An 11,830-nucleotide genomic window follows, 5' to 3' on the forward strand; every position below is an offset into this window, starting at 1 on the left:
ATACGGAATGAGGTCGATGCTTTCTTCTAATACCGGACCCCATTTTATTGACACATAATAGCAGCTACTTTATATGTCCATGAATATGTATTTCTTGGCAGGAACTGAACACCTTCCCATCACCAACTCAGCATGGCACCGACATCCTCCACCAAGTCATCTACTGCACGGCCGTACTTCTACTCTGCCTGTTCACCACCATTATCACGTACATTGTAAACCACAGGTTGGTGAGGTCTATGGAAAGTGCTCTTATTAGCAGCATTATGATCAGACAATGACATGACTTTTTTGTGCGTTCTCAGCTCCATCCAGATCTCCCGGAAAGGTTGGCACATGCTGCTCAATCTCTGCTTCCACATTGCAATGACATCAGCTGTGTTTGCCGGAGGAATTACTCTTACCGGATACCTCATCGTGTGCCAAGCTGTAAGTGCTCTGCAGAACATAGTCCTTCAGGGAATTCAACATGTACGTCCCTTATAAACCTCACAAACCAAACAAATGAAGATACCAGATTGTGGCATGTCTTTCATGTTCACATAAAAAAAATTGTAAATCATGTGCATTTTGGCTGGTCCAAAAATTAACCTGTATAATGTATAGATCATTTTTAGGCATCACTATTACAAAGAGGTTATCTAGGCTTAGAAAAATGTGGCTTATTCCAAAAAACCTCCTCCAACCCCCCACCCTCACCCCAGAAAAGTCTGTCCAAGGGGCGTCATCCGGTGGGGGACAGAAGTAGAAGTGTCATTTTATGTGTTAAACAGTCTGCTCGAAAGCTGCTTTTCCAATCTGTGTGAACCTCCCCTACTTAGAACTTTCCATGAATCCCATAAAAGATCCCGTACTGTAAAAGTCTAGTATTAGAGGTCACGCAAGACAGCTCTCCTGCAATCAAGATCCATATGTTCCTTCTCAGGTCAGCATCATTCTGCACTATTCTTCCTTGTCTACTCTTCTTTGGATGGGCCTTAAAGCTAGAGTTATCTACAAGGAGTTGACCCACAAACCTCAACCCCAGCAGGAAGGAGAAGTGACACAGCCTCCACATAGGCCGATGCTCAGGTACTCTAAGGGGGGAAATGTTTTACTAAAGGGGTTGTCTACTGCTTATACAACTTCTTCTCAATTACTATATTCCACCATGTTAAATAAAAAAACAGCTTGTTCTCGCCTTCGGTCCTGGTGTCATTCCAGCGATGTTGGAGCCGGGCCTCCCGGGGCTTGCTTGACATTGTTATGTCGTATGAGCCCTGCTGCCAATCATTGGCCGCTAATGGTCAGCTTCACTCTCACTTCCTTTGAATGAAACAGACATCCGGAAGAAGTGAGAACTGCTGCTGCTCTCTGATGCTTCATGTTCAGTTACATCCGAAGGAAGTCAGAGTGAAGCGGACCATTAGCTGCCGCTGATTAGCTGCAGGGCTCACTTACCATAACGTCACGTGATTCCCGGGAGACTCAGCGTCGACATCAGTGGAACAGCACCAGAGGTGAGAACAGGCAGTTTTCTGTTTTACATGAGAGAATATAGCAATTGAGAAGAGGTTGTCCGAGCAGTGGACAACCTCTTTAATGAGTCCAGAGTACTCGATGACCATTATTTTTTTTCTATATATATAGAAGAATGTCATGTGTTCATATACCTGTCCCTGTATCTGTCACAACCCTCCAATAAAAAAACTTATATCCCTAAAATGGCTGCTTTTTTACATGGGAGCCTAAGGTCTCGATAAATGGCCAATGGACGGTATCTAGTAAACAGTAACTTTGTGAGAATTATTTTTTTACATCTCACACAAAACATCTAGTGATATGTCAGGTCTAAAGACAAGTTAAGAAAGGACATTTATACATTTGTCTGCAAAGTCAGTCATTTTCAACCTTTGGATGAACCTCCTGAAGTATTCTTATAATGATCCCATCTCTACTGTCTACTGACATCTTTTGGTTAGAAACATGTTTCATCTTCTACTCATGGCAAAACCCAACATCTATCCCATCCTTCCTATAAATGTGTCATCTCTTGCCGTTGCTGTATTCTGGAGAACCTCCTAACCAGGTTTCAGGGACAGCAGGACCCTAATGTGACACAGTGATGTTGTCCGATCACATTATGACCCTATACAAATGATGGGTTAGAAGTCTCAGACGTATCTTGCTATTTAGGCAGATAATGCATACATTGCTTATAGGCTTCTATTGCAGTACACGTTTTTGTTCCATTCGGCCAAAAAAGTATAATGGCTGATACCAGTCACGTGAGGCCAAAAGGAAACGCCTTTAATTAAATCTGACATCTAAATGTATGTACATATTGACCCTAAATGTTGTTTTCTAGGTTCTACTTGATCGCTGGTGGGATCCCACTAATTATATGCGGCATCACTGCTGCTGTGAACATCAACAATTACAGGGAGAACAGTCCTTAGTAAGTGTCCTGCATGGGAAATATATGCTCCATACTGGCGGGATGCAGTTGCACATTAACTTGTGTGTCTTTTTCCTCAGCTGCTGTTTGGTGTGGAGGCCAAGTCTCGGAGCTTTCTATGTACCTGCGGGTTTCATCCTGCTCATCACATGGATATATCTTCTTTGTGCTGGGATATATTTAAGGCTTCAGCCTAAGGAGCAAAAGGATCTTGCAGAGGCCAATGATGTACAGCACGCACATGGTGGGATAAATCATCTTCTGAGTGATTCCACTTCCATATCTGTGACCCTTAATTCAGCGGCCCCACCGGATGTGGACACCGTGTATTCCTTACAAGTGCAGTTCTGGTCTCTGGTGATTGTCCATATATTGTATATTGTCCTCTGGATTTTTGGAGCCTTTGCTGTATCGCAAGAATGGTATCTAAATGTTGTCTTTAGTTATCTCTATGGGGTGACAGCAGTTGCCCTAGGGCTGTTCATCTTTATTCACCACTGTGTGCGACGTCAAGATGTCCAGCGCTCTTGGTTTTCATGCTGCCATTCGTACACAGACTCATTACCAATCCAAGCATATGTGCACACCAGCTCCCCTGTAGATGACTCCCCACAGGTGTATATCGGGTGCAACCCTGAAGTGGACCACTCCGTTAAGTCTACATCATCCCCAAGCAACAGTATTAACTCTACTACTGGGCCTTGTAAAATCACCAATCTACAGGTGGCTCAAAGCCAGGCAGAAATCTGCCCACCTAAACCACCTAGCTGTGAAGAGAGCGAGCCAACCAACAATAAATTTGTGACTGCTCCAAGTCGGTATATGAACAATTTGCATGGTCGTAGGAACCATAAAAGCAGAACTAAGCAGTATCGGGAAGGAAAACACCACAGGTTAAAGGTGCTACGAGGACCTTCTTCTGACCTGCCTTCCAGTGAAAGTGGCAGTGTCCACAATAGCCACTCTGAAAGCTATCATAGCAAGAACAGCCCTTTGAACAATGGCAGGGGGGTGACAGCTAGGGAGCCAGAGGGTGCACTTACCCACTCTGAAGGAAGTGACAGCAGTGGGCAACAGGCACAGGACTTTGCTAGAGCGCAGAGAAAAAGTGCCAGTCGGGACAATCTAAAACAAGCAAACAGCATGGAAAGGGAGACCAAGCGTAGGTCCTACCCTCTTAACACAGGCAACCAAAATGGGGTCCTAAAGGGCAGCAAGTATGACATCAACCTTGCACCTGCGGAGAGCACTACAGTCATGAAGACGGGTCTCTGGAAGAGTGAAACTACTGTGTAGTTTGTGAGTTGCCAAAAAAGCATGTGCCATACATGTCATAGATCAAAATGACCGAGATGCCATCATGTGCTAGGAAAATGGTCTCTCCCCAGCCACGTGTTGGGATCACAGATTGGTTGGTGCAATCACTTGGACCTGACCAAGAATTTACGTGCCAAAGTGTTTATGTATGTGTAATAGCGGAGATCACAGTGGCTTATGGTAATGTACGCACATCGGTTGGCGGATTGTGCCAATGTGTTGTACAGAAGATTTACATTATCTCGTTTTGAAAGCCGTTCAAGAAAAGTTTAAGAATCAAGGAACTATTTGGATTCATTTGCAATGTTTCAGACCTTGGAAAATACTTACGGCTTGTGAATTCCTGTAGGGATCTCGTTGACATACACATAGCTCAAAGTCAACACCCAAGAGGAGTCAAGTCAGTGGCCAGATTATCACATTACTGGTCAGCCAAGTGCCTTCTAAGCCTCTTGTGTTTTCCTCAGTTAGCACTTTCTAAGCAATCTCTCCTTCCAAGCATCCTTTGGATGGTGCACTTATACAGATCACCTTTCACGCTTCTATTTCGCACCTTCATGTAGATCTCTCCCATCCTCCTGAGCCATTTTTATCCTGACTTGCTAAATGTTTTATATTCTTGCCACGTGCCTTAACGTAGCCTTTTAAAGGAATTTAAGAGCACATTACATTCCCAGATTTAATAAAAGGAATCTTCACAATCTAATACCTTGGTACAATCAATCACGGTGACCAAATATTGCTGCCTTTGACCATATTGGTGCTTAAGAAGCATTTTCATTGTTTGTTTTTTTTACTTATTTGTATCATACAAAATCGTTAACATCCCGACAGACATTCACGAAATTCACTTCTGCATGTTATTTGTGTAAGCGTTTTTTTTGTTTTTGTTGTCTTTTTTTAAATGTGTTATATCAGAGGGAAACATTTATTTTTCAAATATAGAATTATATTGTATATTGTATAGACAGATCAGGATCACTTTTTTGAGACCTGTGTAAATTTACATATCAGTATTAAACCTCGTCTCTGTGAATGAAATGCAAGCTTTAATCATGAAACAAAACATTGTATCTGTATGTAATGTTATGGAAAAGATTCCAGATGTGATCGAGTCGTACGGAGGTCTTAGAAATCGAGAATTAGTGAGGCAGCACATGGTGCAGTGGTTATGAGATGCCTTCACAGTAGGAGCTTTGGTTCCCGGGCATGTCTGTTTTATAGTTATTTGTATTCTCCATAAAATAATAATTCTGGAGCATGTTCCCTTAAAATTCTACATTGTGCCGTCCCTGTTATTCCACTTGGGAACACATGAATTAATTAATAACTGTGCATTATCCTTCCCCTTATCTATATATTATATAGGTCGTGTTTCTGCCTAATCTGATGTTGTCAGCACAGACTAGACAGCGGTAGGGGGTGTAGGGTCATAGCCCCACTGAAAATGGCAATGCTAACACCCGGTTGTTATTCTACATAGGATTGCAGACATGTTGGGATTGCCATTAAACCCATTTTAAATATGTACCAAAGATGTTTTCGTCATAAAGAAAAACCAAAAATTGTCTTGCAAATAGACTCTCTTACCTAAATCCTCAAAATAGTAACTAGCTCTGTAATTATAATGTTCTGGAGGATTAAATGGTTAATCCCATTAGTGTATGGCATCCGATGATCGTCTCATGCGAGAGCATTGGATGTGATATGCTAACGACGAGCGAGTGTCAGCGCTCTGCGCTCCGATCCTCTCGCATGACAGAATCGCAGCACAGGTGTGGAGGAGACAGAAAGTTATTTCTCCATCTCCTCTGCTGGCGGCGTTGGCAGGAATTGCACTGCACTCAGGTGATATCCGAGTGAAGTGTGATGTTTCACACGCACCCATAGACTTATATTGGTGCGTGCAATCCAATCGCATCATGCTGTGATTCTTTTCTCATGCCGAATCGTCATGAGTAAATAATTGCAGATATGAGCTGTACCATAGAGAAACATTGGGGCGAGTGCAATCCGATTTTTTTATCGGATTGCACCGCAAATGGGAGCGAGCCCTTATTCTGAAGTCGTCTCTTGAGCAGAACACAGCTTTCCAGTCTCCTCACTGTCTGGTGTCTGGCAGGGCAGGCTCTACTCCTTGAGTGACAGTTCTTATGAATTGTAGAAGTTTGATATTAGTAGAACTATAAAGCCCAGCACAAGTTCTATTATAACAGCTATAGTGGTTTGTTCTGGAGTAATGACAACAGGGCATTTGAGCTAACGCTCAGCTCAGGGCAGTGAGAGCAGTGTTTGGGAGATCTGCTCTGAAAGCAGCTGATGGTGAGAGCTGGTGATTTTGCTAGATTTATAACAGCAGCTTGTCAGAAGCTGAGAGGAAAGGGGGTAGGAATTGAGCAGGTAAATGCTACATAGAAATTAATGGGCTGGACAAATGTGGCTGGGATATTAGGAGTTAACCTCTCTCCAGAAATGTAGCTCTGCACTGTCGGGAAATGTCTGGGCAGGTACTCATGGCCGAGCCCTATTGAAACCAGCTGTACACCATGAAAGATAAAAGCTCTCAATACAGGAGAATAAGAGGATTGAAAAAGTAATGAATTGCATACTTGCTTATTTTCATGCTGCGTAGCTAACTAAAGCAACTAAATAACTTGAGAGTACCCATTTAGAGTACAGTAAAACAGTCTCCTGAACAGCATGCTTTTCATCAAATATATTGGAAACTATGAATCGTATTCCAATAGCTTTGTATGTTTTACATATTATATTAAATTATAATTAAAAGGAACCTGTCACCATGTTTTTCCCATAGAAAGTATGTCCAGCACCTTATGTGACAGCATTCTAGAATACTGTGTATAAGTCCCTAATGCTCTCTCCATGAAAAAAAACAAAAGCTTTCATTATACTCATCTAGGTGGAGGTCCAGTCCGATGGGCGTTGCTGTTCTTCATCCGGCGCCTCCTCTTGCTTCGTGTGAATGATGCGTTCTTCATCATCCACACAGTGTCCTTGGCATTGCCCTCCTGCACAGGCGCCCTTCTCTCTGCCCTTCTGAGGGCAGAGCACAGTATTGTAGTGCGCATGCGCCGATGTGCTTTTGGCCTTTCCCCACGCAGGCGCATTACAATACTTTCTCCTGCCCTCGGCAGGGTGCGAAGAAGGGCGCCTGTGCAGGAGCGCGATGCCGAGGACGCAGTGTGGATGACGTAGAACGCAAGAAGAGAGGCGGTGCCGGATCAAGAACAACGGACCGGACCGCCCTGTAGGTGAGTATAACTATTTATTTAACAATTTTATGGAAAGTGCATTGGGGACATATATACATTATTCTAGAATGCTGTCACACCAGGCCCTACTTTATTGGGAGAAACCTAGTGTCAGGTTCCATATAATGCTGCAGGGTAGAAGGGCCTAAATCTATTGGTAATGCAAGTCCAGTATAAAAATCTGGGTGAAAAAAGCAGCAGTCTGAATCTCCCAAATTCAGTAGCACTTTCTAGACATTTCAGGTGGCACATAACCATTTAAGACCATGTTCACTCAATACCTAATGTGTGCACATAGCCTATAGCGGTCACACAGCTACTTCTTACATCCTGTCATACAAATCAATGTTCAGCTAGGCCATGCCAACGTAGGGAGAAGAAACAAGCTGAGGTCAGACACCTCTGGCAGCAGATTCTCTCTTTTGAGAACAAAAGGATTGGGCATATTAAAATCCATCTGCTCAATCCTTCTTTTCCCTGACATCTGCCAGTGATGGGGGAGAATTAGTGCTCAGATTTTGTTACTCAGGATTTCACTGCTGATGTGCCATTTTTCTGGAAGCCCAAGCAAAACAATTTGGTATTGAAATTGAAATAACAAATATTTGCTGTCTAGCAATCAAGGGGCGGCTATTGGTTTATTAAGGCCAGGCATTGTTCACATTACCACATTCTTTAAAAAAACAATTTGGGAGGAAATGGGTCCAACAAATTATGACAGTGATATTACATTCAGATGCTGGAGAGTTTGCCCCGGAGTATGAGCAGTGATCTTCCACTGATACTTATGGGTGTATGGATCAGTCACATTCTATATGGTTGTTTTCATGTCTCCTAATAGAAAAAAAAACAGTATTTTGTACCAAAGAAATTATGTCCAAAGTATGTTTTTGTATTCTGTGAATTCACCAAATATTTTTTTAATTGTATTAAACATTGCAAAATATAGAGTTATGTCTTCTACAAAATGTGGCATCTAGTATTTCTTTCTACACTTATGCATCATTGTACGAGGAATAGTGATCGCAGTTTACAGGGTATGTTATCTAAGGGGTAACGTTTCTCCCTGTGGAGAGTGGCATGCCTAGCCTGGCATGCCAGTGTAAATTAAATATGCAAATTGTCTCTTCAGAGAGGAAGAGGACTAGAACTCTAGCGCCACCTATAGGAAGTATAAAAAAGTCAATTTTGACCCTTTAATGAGCTTTGCCATGTGTCTTAGGATATAATAAGTCATATGGCAAGGCTCATAAAAGACTCGACAGTGACTTTTAGGATCGCTACTTCCTATAGATGGCGCTAGAGTTCAAGTCCTCTTCTCTGAAGAGACAATTTGGGTATTTAAGGTATGTTACGGACTTCACAGGAACCAGATTTAAATAGATAAATACGTGTGATGAAAATCTGATATATTCGGCATCACAGCAGAGATCCACCTAAAGGCCTCATTGAGATGTCACTTATTTTGGAGTACAAGAAAAAAAGCTCAAGTTTCATCAGAGTTTCATCAGTGCTGTCAGATTTTTTCACGAACCCATATACTTGCATTGACGATTTTTGATCAGACACTCCCATCAATATCGGACATATCTCCACAATTTTGCATGGACTACTTGATCCAAAGAAAAAAAATCTGATATGTGAAACGCCTCATAGACTGTCATAGGTATGAGTGCTATCCATTGGATGGCACACGTATGTGAAAAACTGACATGTGAATGAGCCCTAGAGTCAGACCATGTGGGCCCAAGAGATAGCAAGTTGTTAACATCCCTGTTCCATCACTAGATAACATCACCAAATCTCTGCGGTAGCACAGAACACATCATTCTCTGCCTTACACCATCTATGGTGGTGAGCCCATCATGCACACATCTCCGATCCCAGCAGAGGTTAGGACAGAATTGTAGGCTACACCAGTTGGTCACCACAGGGATTGAAGTCTCTTAGGCAGCACGCTATGGTACACCAATCTTTTATTTCCTAAAAAATTTCGGGGGGGGGGGGGGTTCAAATATCATTTAATATAGTCAATTTTGGAATCCGTCACTAGTTTATTGCACCTACCAGTTGTGGTTAACATGTTGTCTCACTGCGACAAAAATAACCACAATATATGTCAGATTGAAGTCCGTTATAAAGATTGTTTTGACCAGTTCAACAGAATATTATATGTGTGGACTCCCGGCTGACCCCATTTCCATCCCGTTCATGTTTTTCAAAAAAATGTATAAAAAGCTAATCAACATGGAATGGAAAATGGATGACAACTAATGTGCATACTTCTTCGAAGAATGCCTCACAAAACACCCAACCTTTGTTCCCATACATCATTTGATGACATATGCAGTAATGGACTCTATATAGGAGTGTAACTGCCAAGCGTAGAGACTGTTCATATACAACTGCCAAGCTCAGTGCCTCAATTGTGACATATCCAGTAATGGACCTCTACGTAGGAGTGTAACTGCCAAGCTTAGAGACTGTTCTTGTACCAGAACCAGAACTACCAAGCTCAGTGCCTCAATTGTGACATATCCAGTAACGGACTCTATATAGGAGTGTAACTGCCAAGCTTAGAGACTGTTCTTGTACGAGAACTGCCAAGCTCGGTGCCTCAATTGTGACATATGCAGTAATGGACTCTATGTAGGAGTGTAACTGCCAAGCTTAGAGACTGTTCTTGTACGAGAACTGCCAAGCTCGGTGCCTCAATTGTGACATATGCAGTAATGGACTCTACATAGGAGTGTAACTGCCAAGCTTAGAGACTGTTCTTGTACGAGAACTGCCAAGCTCAGTGCCTCAATTGTGACATATGCAGTAATGGACTCTACGTAGGAGTGTAACTGCCAAGCTTAGAGACTGTTCATGTACAACAAACAACTGCCAAGCTCAGTGCCTCAATTGTGACATATGGAGTAATGGACTCTACGTAGGAGTGTAACTGCCAAGCTTAGAGACTGTTCATGTACAACAAACAACTGCCAAGCTCGGTGCCTCAATTGTGACATATGCAGTAATGGACTCTACGTAGGCGTGTAACTGCCAAGCTTAGAGACTGTTCATGTACAACAAACAACTGCCAAGCTAAGTGCCTCAATTGTGACATATGGAGTAATGGACTCTACGTAGGAGTGTAACTGCCAAGCTTAGAGACTGTTCATGTACAACAAACAACTGCCAAGCTCGGTGCCTGAATTGTGACATATGCAGTAATGGACTCTACGTAGGAGTGTAACTGCCAAGCTTAGAGACTGTTCTTGTACGAGAACTGCCAAGCTCAGTGCCTCAATTGTGACATATCCAGTAACGGACTCTATATAGGAGTGTAACTGCCAAGCTTAGAGACTTCATGTACAACAAACAACTGCCAAGCTCAGTGCCTCAATTGTGACATTCAACCAATGAGATCTGTGAATCCGTCCAACTGAACTCGCTGAGGGACTGTAACCATAATGCTTGCTCATTTCATATAAGTAACGTGGTTCTCCAGTAATTCTGCAGTCTATGTTCATCACTGCATCATTTTCAAGCTAAAAGCTGTGTTAGGGTCAAGGGGGCAGATTCCCCGATGTGCAGTTTACAAACCTGCTCCTAGTTCCAGACTTTTCTTGTGTTATCAGGATAGAAAAGCTAAAGTTTAATAATACGGTAGTTCTTTCTGTCCAGAATTCTGCTGCCTTCATTAGATCTCATGTATCAGCAGATTGTCCATCTAGTACTCTCCCTGAAGTTCTCTTCCCTGTATAAACCAGCTGACATGATGGACAATGGTGGGTTCTCTCTTTTCTTTCTACACCACTTGTGCGTTTCCATTTTCTCCCTTCGGATTCTGCATTTTCTCCCTTCTCACTATACAACCTGTATGATATGTCCCCTTGCAAAGATTGGGTCAGCTGCTTCCTCTTTAACCCCTTCCAGCTGTGACCAATTTGTTTTTCCTCCACCCCCTTTTCTTAGGAGCTATAGCTTTTCTATCCATTTGTTGTTGTAGCCACACCTGGGCTTGTTTTCTGTGGTACAAGTTGAACGGCAGTGTAATATAATTGCTGGAAAAAAAACCACTCAATTCCGCCTTTGATTTTTCGGGTTTGGTTTTATGGTGTTCATTGAGAAAAAATATCGACCTGGCCGCTTGGTTCTCTAGATCAGTACGATTACAGCAATATTACACTTGGGTTTTTTATATTTAAGTAGTTACAACAAATTCTGAAGTTTGTAAAAAAAAAACAAAACTGGTTTGTGTCATCATCTCTGGAGACCTTTAAGGTTTTTTTTTTTTTGTCAATGGTATCTGTGTTTTTTTGAGTGGGAGCTGAACTTTTAACCCCTTCACCCCGAAGCCTGTTTTCACCTTCCAGACCAGGCCAATTTTTTCAATTCTGACCAGTCACTTTATGAGGTAATAACTCTGTAACTCTTCAATGGATTCCACTGATTCAGAGACTGTTTTTTCATGCCATATTGTACTTCATGATAGTGGTAACATTCCTTTAATATGACTTATGTTTATTTGTGAAAAGCTCGGAAATATGGCGAAAATTTAGCAATTTTCAAACTTAATTTTTATGCGCTTAAATCAGAGAGTTATATCACACAAAATAGTTAATAAATAACATTTCCCACATGTCTACTTTACATAAGCACAATTTTGTTTACAAAATTTTTTTTTTTAGAGATCACATCACACTTGAAGTGACTTTGAAGGGCCTATATGACATAAAATACCCAAAGGTGACCCCATTCTAAACACTGCACCCCTCAAGGTACTCAAAATTACATTCAAGGAGTTTATTAACCC

The 11,830-nt window shown here is 42.0% G+C and overlaps 1 protein-coding gene across 2 annotated transcripts in view; it reads left to right on the forward strand.

The window, feature by feature from the left end:
* The window catches only part of ADGRA2 (adhesion G protein-coupled receptor A2), a 238,931-nt gene extending 232,938 nt beyond the window's left edge, over nucleotides 1–5,993 (forward strand). For both annotated transcript variants that reach the window (XM_077263142.1, XM_077263144.1), the window contains exons 15-19: nucleotides 102–226; nucleotides 306–429; nucleotides 926–1,071; nucleotides 2,348–2,437; nucleotides 2,518–5,993. In XM_077263142.1, coding sequence (XP_077119257.1) covers nucleotides 102–226; nucleotides 306–429; nucleotides 926–1,071; nucleotides 2,348–2,437; nucleotides 2,518–3,733 — 1,701 coding nt within the window. In that variant the 3' untranslated portion in view covers nucleotides 3,734–5,993. The remainder of the gene's footprint in view (nucleotides 1–101; nucleotides 227–305; nucleotides 430–925; nucleotides 1,072–2,347; nucleotides 2,438–2,517) is intronic.
* Nucleotides 5,994–11,830: the final 5,837 nt, after the last annotated feature.

The sequence above is a fragment of the Ranitomeya variabilis genome, chromosome 5, assembly GCF_051348905.1.
Source record: "Ranitomeya variabilis isolate aRanVar5 chromosome 5, aRanVar5.hap1, whole genome shotgun sequence".
Taxonomy (NCBI): domain Eukaryota; kingdom Metazoa; phylum Chordata; class Amphibia; order Anura; family Dendrobatidae; genus Ranitomeya; species Ranitomeya variabilis.